Genomic DNA, 12269 nt, shown 5'->3' on the forward strand with positions numbered 1-12269 from the left:
AAACGATGGGATTTGAAGAGAAAATAAAGTGGAACCAGGAGGGGAGAAGAGGAGGAAAAGGGAATGAATGGTGGCAGGTGGTGGAGGGGAACCAAATCCCAGATAATCAGGCTGGGCAGAAAATTACTCTTGAAGCAGAGTGAGCCAGAACAAGGGAAGAGGTAATCTTCCAAGTATGTTTGGGTTATTTAGGAATATAGCCATATGGTATCAGGTGACATGTAAAGCAATGAGCTCATTTCTGTAGCAAAGTGGTGGCTCTAAGGAATCAGGGAAAGTAACATTCCAAGATATTGTGGTTAAGTTCCTTGCAAGAGACAAATCGGGTTGATTTCTCCTTATACATCTTTAGATCCTTAAATAACCTCTCAATGCGAGCCCTGTCCTCCCCTCCCCACCCTGGAAAGCGATACACAGCACTCACTCCTCCTACAAAAATAAAAGAGATTAAAAAACAAAAAAGATGTTAAAAAAACCCAAAAAAACCCAAAATAAAACAAAACAAAACAAAAAAAAGCCACGCAGTCATGGTACAAACCAGCTCTTGTGAAAGGGAACAAGTTAAAAACACAACAGAGTTGTTACTTACATTCTTGTATTGCTGGTCTTGTTGATAATTACAGATTTTCCCGTCTGATCCACATTGTGATCCATTCCAAAGTAAGCTGCCACTCTGTGCACTAGCATCCTCTGATACGATGACATCTGAGGGAACTTTTTATAGTGATTACTGGGAAAAAAAGAAAACAAATCACATTGATAATTACATTTCCCTCTGAGCTATAATTAAATGAAAATAGCAATACATTCAATAATTGAGTGGACAGAAATTTAACTAAAAACTTCTTGTAGCAAACATTTATATGTAAATGTGCAAATGAAAAAGCAGAAAAAAAATGAATTATTGTTACAAGTTTCTAATAAGCACATTTCCATGCGCTACGTTGGGACAAATAAAGCTCATGCTTCATGGTATCTACTGAGTATTCTGTATCTCGAGAAGAACTCATCCCCCAACCCCTCATACACACACTCATGCTCCCTGCACGAAAAATCCTGCAGATTTGTTGAGACACTGGCAACAGCTTTCTGCCTTTCTCCTGAAGATCAGGTGCAGGGCAATGATGGAAAGATCTAGCAAATACTCCTTTTTTTCTCTCTTACTGACAAAACACTTATTTCCCATCAGCACGATTTCTTCCTTTGCTGCTATCCCTGCTGTCTATTTTTTCAAGTTGCAGAAACATTTTATTATAAAGAGCAGACAGTAGCAAGAATCCCTCCACCCAAGTTCAGTTTTATTTTCCAATGCTTCGGAGTAACATTGCATACAGGGAAACCCATGAAGTTACGCATTCGATCATCTTCCATACTGACAGCTTTAATTGTATTTTTGGACCTAAATGAGTGGAGCCATTGCAACTATGATGCAATGAACACCAAAAGGCTTTCATTTACATCTATTGTACTTTAAGCAGTACCATCCGTGTCAGGAAATAAAAGCTTGGTCTTGCAGCACGCCAGTTACAGTGCTCAGGAGCACTGTAGTCCATGAACGCATCCCTTGCACAGCTCGCCTTGCTACACACACACGTGACTTAATAACCAAGCGTGGAACTCTACTTACTTGTTGTCACTAATAAAATCAATAATTTCTTGTTCCATTTTCAAGAGTATCATTCTGTCCCTGTCAAAAAGAAATGCAAAGATTTGTAGTATCGACTACCAATAGACATATTAGATGAAAAATCAATGGTATCAATGTTTGGAAGGCAATTTTGCAAGTGTTGTCAGCCCTCTTGATTACAAATGAAATATGCTTTGCCCTGGCACAGCTGGAGAAGATTGCTGCCTGCTTTGCTACACCTTCGCTGACATACGTGACAGGTTTAGCTCTTCGTTGAGCTCAAACATGGTCTGAAGAGTGCTTCCAGCCACATCAGGCTGTGATCAATGCTTTGCATAGAAAGACTCTGCTATGGATAGCTTTGGTCCTTTTTCACCCCCTTTTTTGATGGAAAATAAGATTTCCAGCTAACCTTGCTCTTTCATGAGAGAGGCTGCTACCCACAGAAATTTCCAACATTTTGTCTGAGACAGATCTTACACGAGGCATTGATCTGCAGGCAAGAAGACTGGGCACATCTAATCTAGTTAGAGAGCACAATGCAGAGCAATGCCTTTGAACTATCGCTCCCAGGAGGCAATGCTACAGCATTTCTCAGTCAAAATGCTCTGTTTTCAACTGGAAGGTCTCAGATGTTCCTTCCTCCCCTCCTCTCTTGCCAAAAACATTCAAAAAATTCCCCAGCATATTTCCACACATACATTTTTTTCTAAGCTTGACAGAGTCCATCACTCCTTTTGAACTTTCTCGTTTTGTGCAGATAAAACAATTCAAGGACCTTCCATCATCTATACAAGAGGTTATGCAAGCTGTTAGGTACCCAGTTGTTCCTAGTTCTCCTATAATTGCAGAATTATGTGGTACCTATTTAACGGATTCAGTTGAAATGAATGTTGAAAATCACAGCATATAAAAACATTACAGAACCTTCCTTAGACATTTAGAGACAATTCAATAACGAGATGAGATTGTTGCTCCAAATGAAAACCGTGGGAATGCTGACAGCAGAATTTGGCACTGTGCGCAGGATTTTAATTGTGTACAGCATTGCCAAAAGAAAGCTACTTTATATTCGTATTCAAGTCTCCAACTGCAATGGTTATAATGTATTACTGCTAACATCACACAAAGCTATATGCAAGAAGGTAAAGGACAAAGACCAGGTGTCACTGAAAGTGAAATTAAGCAATAGGTGACTGCATGGGGGAGAAGTTGATGACTTTTTACTGGGTTTTTTTGCCTACCTCCTTTACATTTCCCCTCATAACCATCTCCAGCGCTAACAGAACACAGTCCACAGTTACGGGAGCTCAGAGCACCAACTATCATTTCAGGAGTGCCAGCTCTAATGCAGAAAATACCTACCTGGGGTTATTCTTTAATGTGTTAATGAGAAACTCATGCAAATCTATGCCTGTTGAGTCTGTGTACTCTTGACTGCAATCTGAAAAATAAAAACAAACACACATTTATTTCGTGTCAACGATTACAATTAAACTAAACTATAAATCAAATTCCATTTTCCACCAACAATCTGAAAGCGTATGCTCTGAAAGAAAACATTTGTTTGGATCTCAGCCAAGAAAGATCTACACTTAGAAGCACCGGGTGGACGTTCATGGCTCCTCTGTACCATTTTACTGAGAAGGCAGCACCAAAACTAGACACCAACAGAAGCTGCTGGTCATTTGAAAAATCACAGGAAACCTTCAAGGCCACTCAAGATCCTGCCAAACTACTAAACACAATATTTTAAAAAGAGAAAACAAGAGTTTTATTCATCAGTGTCTCTTTGCATCATTTCATAAATGCTGTACACACAGGAAATGAGGCATCGTGCCAGTGGGAAATGTATTTGCATGAACAGACTGAAATCCAGTGACGCCCAAGAGTGGGCGGGTAACAGGGTTGCATGACAGCAGTCAGAATTAATTTTTCAGCATTGTTATACTGCCTGACTCAAAAGTAACACAGATCCTCAAGCTGGCGTGAACTGTGAGAGCTCCATTGAAGCCCAATGGCAATTCACACCAGCTGCGGATCCACACCCAGGTAGGCAATGATTATTTTTGAGAGATTACACTGCAACTTTATACCACAGATTAATAAACAGTTTTTTTAAAAAAATACCAAATTTAGACACAAGGTCTTTTCCGAAGAAGTCTTAGTAGCTGATAATAGGAGATTGCAATGCAGGTTAAACATCATGGATGGATTTCCTTATATTATTTCAGAGAAATTCTCCATGAGAGAAGAACAATAGTTAAGAGGATTGCTCTCTACTGCTTACATTGCACAAGTGACATGCCAATATATTATCATTAATGGGGAAAAAAAGCATAGTAGAGTCTTACAATTATCTTATTGTATGATCACACCTATATCTGTTTATAACGACATGATTAAAGTATTCAGAACAACGATGTTCAATTAAACAAAATTAATCATCTGTAATACCAAACCTCAGTTTGGAAAGTTTCTTCACTTTCAGAGTCCAATGTTTGTATAGAAAACACTTTCATGCATACATATTTCAGGTTCTGAATCTTCTCAATGTATGAAAACACTTCTAGTGTGTACTTATAACAAATTTTAAAAATGCATGCTTATAAAAACTTAATATTTTTTATAACAGTAATTATAGCAATTTAAATTCTAAGTTCACCTTTTGATAACATTCTGATCTTGGTTTTTTCACTGTTTTTATCTTTTTCTTTATTTTTATCCTTCTCTTTTTCTTTCTCGGAGTCATCTTTACTAGATTTATCTTCTTCTTGCAAGCTAGGAAAACTTGAAAGCTGCAGTTGGATTGATTCCTGTTGGGAAAGAAGAAAGATAAACTTAGGGCCAGACTCAGTAAGCTTCCCATGGCTTCTAACCTGCAGACATTTGCATTAAACTATGTATAGCTAGAAAAGCTGAAGCCAGATACATTTCTTTCCTATTTAAAAAATGATTTTTTTTCCAGGAGAATTAATGACATCTCAGAGGCCAAATTCTAGTGGTAAGTCTATTTCTTCTCTAATACTTGAACACTATAAACTTGTAGCCTACTTATATTAAAGGCACTGTATTAGTCAACAGTAGTAATTATCACTTATCAAAACAGCGACAAGTATTTTATATGGGCTTTCTTAAGTAATTCTATAATTTAATTAATATTATACATGTTAAATGATGATTGATGGATAGACGTCTGAAAAGTTTAACTTCTTCCTCTAGTAAAAAACCTACAGGTTCATATGAGCTCTCTTGCAGACGTAAGCGCAGTATCAGCTAGACCGAGCTTTCAGGCTCTGATAGTGGAAGAGAGCCAGCAAATTATAAACTCAGTTGTATGAAAAAGGGCTTACCAACTTAGCCAGTACTTTAAATATAAAGACATAGGCAGAAGTGCCTTTAGCAAAAGGGGTGAATTGTGCCCTGTGATTTTCAAACAAGTTGTGGTAAGTGAATTGCTTTGAGGCATCACAAGTTTTATCCTCAAAAATTCATTATTTCAGAGACTATGAGTCCCTTCGAAAGCATGCTTCAGCTTTAAAAGTTAATTAATCTGAGAATTCAAGCTGGTTTGCATTTTCTGATTTGCTTCAAAGAACTTGTTTTCCCCCCACTTACAACATTATTTTAAAATGACTTTGTTTTAACAAAACACAAATTGTTTTCTTTTGAAGTTACCATGGCATAATTTATGTATTTTAAGAAACAGCAATCTGGTTGAACAAAACTGAAGCAAGCATACTTCTGTGTTCATATTCTTTGGAAGAAAAAATGGCCAAAATAATACTATATGCTTAAGTAGTGTAAAAATGCACATTCAAATTCAGCTGTCACAAAACCCCATGGTAATGCAGTTTTCTTTAATACAAGAGAGTCCTGCATGCCTGATAATTTTTTGGCATCATGTTAATGAAAACCAAATTCACCAGTACTGGAGAAAATCAGAGTTTCTTGAATGCTAGTAAATTGCCTTCCTTCACAACTTTTCAAGGAATACTAGCATACCAGAAGATTGATACAAAATTTTACAGTAAGGGGAAGTAAGGGGGTGTGTGTGTGTGTGTGTGTGTGTGTTAAGCAACCAGACCGTTATGAATTCAAAAGATGTTTTCAATAATTATTACAAATTTTAGGTTTCTGAATTTTATAAAGAACTACCAATCAGCCACCACAACACATGTAAGACAAGATCCTAACGGAACAAGCTATCAGCATAAACATGCCACAGTAAGACAGAAATTGGTAATTTCTTAGCTTAATCATTATTGGTTTTGTTAAATTCTAATGTGGCACGAAAGACTTGAGATGGAAAGCACTGTAAAAGAGAAACAAAGCCCTAGAACCAAAATTTAACCTGACCTACTGTCCTTAATCCCTGCTTTGTTACTTTTGGCTGACAGTATTAGCCAAAAACTGAGGGCACAGGCGGAAGGACTGGGAACTCCTGGTCATTTGAGGTAAGGATAATAGCAAAATGTTTGATAACCTGCTCAGTAGCACTGAGAGGACTAATGTTATGCCTGCTTTCTTTCACTTCAAATGACAATTCAATTTCTCATTCAAACAACAAACTTTGGATCAACCACTGCCAAAAACCCCTGAAGGATAAGTCCGATTCCCAGCGCTGCCCAAAGCAGAGCAACTGCACCATTGGATTTTCAGAACAGGAGAAAAATGTAACTGGCCATGCTGTTCCTAGGATATTAATCCTAAATTTCACAGTGGTTGTTAAAGTGCACTTATGAAAAGAAAAACAACAGACTTAACACATAAGCACACATATGAACATATAGTAGATACTGTTTTACATGTAACATAATACTTATATATTTGCGCTATAAGAAATACACAAAAGGGCTGTAGAGTCGTGAAAGCAAGCTACTGTATATTTTCTTAGATTTTTATTGATTTTCTCAATAATAAAATACAATATTAATAAATACATTGATACAAGTTAAGTATAGTGAACAACAAAATAAATGTTCAAATTGCAGTAATACACTTCTTGGTCAATAGTATAACATTAAAGGCAACATTCCTTTTAAGTAAGGACATAGTGAACTATCAGGTAAGCGTTCAAGATCAAGTAATACAGGTAAACAAGTTTTTTCCCTGTACAGGAAAATGAAGGCAAGTAGTCAAATATAAATACAAACATCAAGTCTGCAGTACAATCCATACTCAGTAGTTCTGGCAATGTACCGTACATTCTCTGGTAATTAACTCCCTGTGCTTTGTAAACCGTTAAGATAAAACAATAATTAAAAAAAAAAAAATCCATACCAAAAATAAACTTTTTTTTCCTCTGAAGTGAAAGCAAAGAAATTCAGTTGGCACAGAACTTCCTATATCCTTCAGCCAGTCCAAGGAGGAGCCTGCAGGTCCAGCTTTCCATGGCAAAGCTGAGCCACATTCATCAGTAAAATTCAGCAAGAGCAAAAGTGCAACTCCTACCTAATTATTACATCAAGCCAATTGCGTCTTTAGGAAATGGATGCAGGAGCCCAGGGAGTTTTTTTATCTCCCATAAATATTTCAATATGGCCAAGGAAATCTTAGCCACAGCTGCTCAGAGTCAGGTAAGACCAGAGGCTGTGTGTAATGGGGGCAACCCCTCCTCCGCCTGGTGTCAGGGTGCGATCCAGACAGGGATTTTGCCTCAAAACCTGCCAGCTTCTGACATTTAATACAGGTCCTGTGCAGTACATTATAAACTACCATGCGATGCTTAATACAATCTCTTTATGTTTTCCTTTTCATTCTCCATTAAACAATAGAAAATACAAATGAAAGCAGAACAAAAGCCACACATCTTGACTAACGCAAGTTAAGCAGAAAGTATATACCTACAACAGAACAACTGATAAAATAACCTGCCCATCTACTGCACAAGCATCATCGTAGAGCAGTAGAACATGTAGACACTCCCCAGCTAAACAACCTGGGGTTTGGTCTTTAAAAAAAAAAAAAAAAAAAAAAACACACAACAGAAAAAAGAAAAGCCTCTCCATACTTATGAGCAAATAGGAGAGCTGGATTTGTTTCAAGTCAACAGAGGAAACAGTGAGAAAGTACACTTAAATGTGATTTTTTGTTTTTGTGCTAAGCTCACAAGAAGTCACTTGCTCAAGCTCTCTCAATAGCTGATGCCATTTGCACATAAACATCCCATAAATTATAGGCAGTGCTGATGACATTTTGGGTTAGGTTTTGTTTTTTGTTTGTTTGTTTGTTTGTTTAAGCCTTGCCTTTACCAAGCAAGCAAAGAAGCAAAGAAGAGTATTTGAGGTTTTAACTTTTGCTTTTTTGAAGTTAGTTTACAAAGACTGCCACCAGTGTTATTGTCCGAGGTGAAGGGTGCAGGGGACAGAGCTCCACCAGCTGCTGGGAATACAACGCTACCAGGACAGGTAGACTCAAATACACACTTTTCGGTACTGGAAAGTCTACACCAAGAGTTTAGAAAATGATTGCCACTCAGTGGGAGGCCTCCTTGGCTCTGCCAAGGTATTTTAGAGAGCGAAGGACCTGTGAATTTTATGTGAAGGGGGACACTGATATGAACTGGAGTCTCAGAGGAATCAGAAACCAGAGCATATTCATAACTGTATCTGGTGCAGCCTTGAAAGAGATAGCCTTAGAGAAAAGAACATATTAATATTCTTTTTGATTATTTTTTTAATTTTAAAAATCTGAATTCTTTTGAATTCTTTTCCATTTGCTGAAATTTTCAGGGGGTCTGGAAAAAAAAGCAAACAACACCCTGTGATATAGTACAAAACCGATATTTCAAAATAAAGTTCACGCTAAACCAGATAACGTCATACAAATATGTTCATTGTCGGATGTAATTTTTCCCCCAAGAAAGACATTGTTAAGTGCCCAATTAAGTAACATAATCATGCAACTGGAGATGGAGGTCAACCATGCAGATAACAGCAATGATTGCAAGTGTACCTGATTATCATGAAGATTTTCTGCTCCTGGGCGAGGGGATGACTCTTCGCATACAGCAAGACTCCGGACGAGTTTTCCTTTAGCTCCTGACTGAATAAGAGAGAGAAAAAAACAAAACAGAGAACACTACTACTGACCCCAAGTCACAGAAGCTGCACACATCAGCTGTCCCTAAGCATCCAAAGTAACTACTACCCACCCAGCCAGCAAAACTGTATCTGCCTTTAATGCAGATAGAAAAGGATTCTAAGCAACCAGTTGTTTGCCACACAGAGTTAGGTGGCAGGTTTCTTTTTGCTTTTAATGATTTCTGCTACAGTTCACTCACTTCCACCAAAAATCCTAACAGCAAAAAATGGATAATCCAATATTGAAGGTAATTTAACAAAGTTAAACTCAAAGGTTCCTTCTCTCATTTGTTTTTTGGTTGGGGTTGGGTTTTTTTTGTTTGTTTTGGGTATCCCCCCCCCCCTCTGCTTCTAGTAGTATCATAACCAAGGAACAGAGACAATTAAAAACCTGCAAGTTTTACGGATCTGCACTTGGAAAATTAAAATAAGGTTTTCAGAGTATTTTTGTTCCTAAAAGCTCCTTTCCTCCCCCTTAGGGAGCTAGTCAGTCCCTGCTTCTTTATGTCAAGATTAGTCCATTAAAATAAAATCCAAACAAAAATGTTAATTACTAAAGCAAAAGGAATGAGCTTTTTCCTTCCCCAGTGGTGCACAGAAGCATGCACACTATAAAGCACAAGTGCACAGAGAGCCCAGAAGCATAAAAGTATGTTGGATAAATAAGGGGGAGCCTGACACATTTTATTCAGAGGAAGTCCTCTGCCTTTGTGCAACTAGATTATGGGGTGGGGTGGGGCGAACTAAAACCAACAAAACCAACAAAAAAACCCCAACCACCACACCAAGTGATGAAAGGCCATCATTTCAATTGCAGACACACATTTGATTGAAATTCTTTATCCTACACCATGGCATGCAATTCCAAATAAACAGAGATGGACCCTTACCTTGGATCTCTTTTTCTGCTGGTTCTGATTTGCACCTCGTTTCTGAGTGTAGCAAAAAAGAGAAGCAGTTATCCCTTCAGTGGAAAGTGTGCATGACAAGAGCATTACCAATAAATAAAAAGACTAAATCACTCCTAAATGGTACTTTAATCGGTTGGTCACTGCAAAAACAACTTCCCCAAACCCAGTCTGGAAAGCAAGGAAAACCAAGAAGCATCTCTGCTCAATTTATTCATTACAGGAACAGGTATAAACAATAAAAACACGCTGCAAAGTGGTCTGTATTTTTGCATATAATAAAAATGTAAGAAAACGCACACTTCAGTAAATGCTCCCCCCCTCCAAATTCCTCTTAAATTGTAGTCTCCCACTTTATTTTTATATTTGATTGAGCAAAAAGGATTAAAAACCCCTCAGCTGATAAAGTCTTCTTATCAAATTACCTTCTTAGGCTTTGCATAACAACTTTTTGTTGGCAGTAACACCTACAAACCAAACCACATATCAAGTAATTATTCATTAGTATACCTGCAAATTCATGACATCAAGGTAGCTTTCTAAATCCCCAAAGAGGGAAAACAGTCAAGTATTTCACCAAGCTTTAACACAGAAGTCTAGAAATTCTCAGAAAAATTAAATAACGCAGCAGCCTAAAGAGCTCGAAAGGTATAACAAATAACACGATTTATTTTATAGGGAGATAAAAGGACTCAAAATAAAAATAGATAAACAAAAATTCAACAAAAGATAAGCAGTCTCAAAATAATGAGAGGAAAATGGGAAGAATAGGCAATGAAAGAGATCACAGAAATGGAAAGGCGACGATAACACACTGATATTTAACGCACTCATTCACCATTCCTATCTTACCTGCAGCTCTGTCTTGGCATCACTCAGCTTCTCCTCCTTCTCCTCTACTTCCGAGCTTTCAGATTTATTAAGGATACAGTTGTCTGGGTTCGTTTCAGAGATGGCATTCTCCTGCTCTTTCACAGCTTCCTCTGCTGTCTCCTGGTTCAATTTACCTTGCTCAGACATTCTTCCAGACAGAAATTAAAATAACAAGATTTGGTGACCTGAAAGGTCAAGATATCACGACACAAACACACACAAAAAAAACACTGGGGGTGAATTTTTATTTTATTTTTTTTAATGCCTAAGTAAGTAAATTCATTCCCTTTGATAAACAAATGAAAATATGCAGCTCAGGAGCAGAAAGCTATGTATGCCCCAGTTGAAGATACGTACTGAATCGTATATATATGAAGATATACTGAATCTACTGGATAACGGTAGAACTGCATCAGGTTAAAGAAGCAGAACTCCAATCTAAACAGTCTTGGTGGAGACCCTCCCAGCCCAGCCCCAGGACTGCCCAGGTACAGACAGGGACAGTGAGGGATTCTCCGCTACAGAGCTCAGTGGCACCAGCCAGGAAAGACCCATTCAGACCTCCAGGTCTCTGGCATCTCAGTGCTCCCCTCCTCTATATCTTTTTTCCCCCCTCCTTTTTTTTTTTTTTTTTTTAATAAAATAGAATAGCCAAGCAACAAACAGAAATAAAAATGAAACATGAGGAAGAGCACTGTTTTTAGTGCTCAACCATGCATTTTGTACATTGCAGAAGACCATGGAGCTCACTACCAGTTTAAATTTTTTTTTTTTTTTTTGAAGAGGTAATAATTCAACATAAATATGAAATCTAAATTTGGCAATAAAGCTTTCAGGGTCAACATTTTCAGGCATCAAACTGACAGCTCCATTATTAAAATTGTAAGCCTCTTCCCAAACCCCATGTCACTCTCCAGCACTATGAAAATCCTACAGGAAGCCCTTGGCAGGTATTTCTAATGAAGATATCTTAACTGAACTGCATTTATTCTCAGCTCACAATGGGTTGTTGTACAGAAGCTTTAAAGGCTTTTCAAAGTTAAAGCCTATTATTATTTTATCTCTCTTTCTCTCTCTCTACCCTCAACTCCCTCTTGAAACCTCCCCCACTGATCAATTGTCAAATGAGACTCATGAATAATTTAACTTTTCTTTCCCCATCCATTTGGTTTAAGAAGTATCTTCAGGAAAAACAACTGCAGTTGAGAGAGTTATTTCAGAAGCGGTCTTTTGCAATACCCTGCCACTTCTCAACAATGAAACACTGGCTATTAAACAAAATCACACTTTGCCGTGTTTCTTTTTACAGCTTGTAATTAACATTCGACAGATCTGATATCGCTTACCTTCAGCTTTTTAAGGTATAAGTGAAAAAATAAGACATACCGAGTTTTAAGAACTTATTTTTTTCCAATAATTGCTTTTGTTTTGACACTGTAAGCAAATAAAACAACAAAACCTTTCCTACATAATCTTCTTGTTTGGGGAAGATTATGGCTTTCACAAGAAACGAGGCTACACGGTTCACAAACAAACTGACTGGAAAAGGAATTTCACAAATGATCTCCCAATCGGCCAACTCAAGCTTTGAGCTGTTCTCCATCCTCCCACCGCCCTCCCCAGGAAGTCCCGCAGTACTGGCTATTCTGAGGTTACCCCTGAAACTGGAACCACTTTGCTAAAAATGCAAAACATGATGAATGGCAAGACCTGAAACTGGTCTGTTAAATAACCCTTAATTTGTTAAGGTTTTTCATCGAGAGATGGACATGCATG

At 37.7% G+C, this 12269-nt stretch overlaps 1 protein-coding gene across 19 annotated transcripts in view; it reads right to left on the minus strand.

The window, feature by feature from the left end:
• Positions 1-12269, minus strand: part of ARPP21 (cAMP regulated phosphoprotein 21) — a 146116-nt gene that overhangs the window by 95043 nt on the left and 38804 nt on the right. For 17 of the 19 annotated variants that reach the window (XM_055709724.1, XM_055709722.1, XM_055709737.1 and 14 more), the window contains exons 3-9: positions 10473-10678; positions 9603-9644; positions 8585-8674; positions 4293-4443; positions 2993-3071; positions 1628-1687; positions 590-730 (exon numbers count right to left, since the gene is read on the minus strand). In XM_055709724.1, the coding sequence (XP_055565699.1) occupies positions 590-730; positions 1628-1687; positions 2993-3071; positions 4293-4443; positions 8585-8674; positions 9603-9644; positions 10473-10640 (731 nt within the window). In that variant the 5' untranslated portion in view covers positions 10641-10678. The remainder of the gene's footprint in view (positions 1-589; positions 731-1627; positions 1688-2992; positions 3072-4292; positions 4444-8584; positions 8675-9602; positions 9645-10472; positions 10679-12269) is intronic. The other 2 variants (XM_055709719.1, XM_055709720.1) reach the window with 1 other exon arrangement.

Source organism: Falco cherrug, chromosome 4 (assembly GCF_023634085.1).
Source record: "Falco cherrug isolate bFalChe1 chromosome 4, bFalChe1.pri, whole genome shotgun sequence".
Taxonomy (NCBI): domain Eukaryota; kingdom Metazoa; phylum Chordata; class Aves; order Falconiformes; family Falconidae; genus Falco; species Falco cherrug.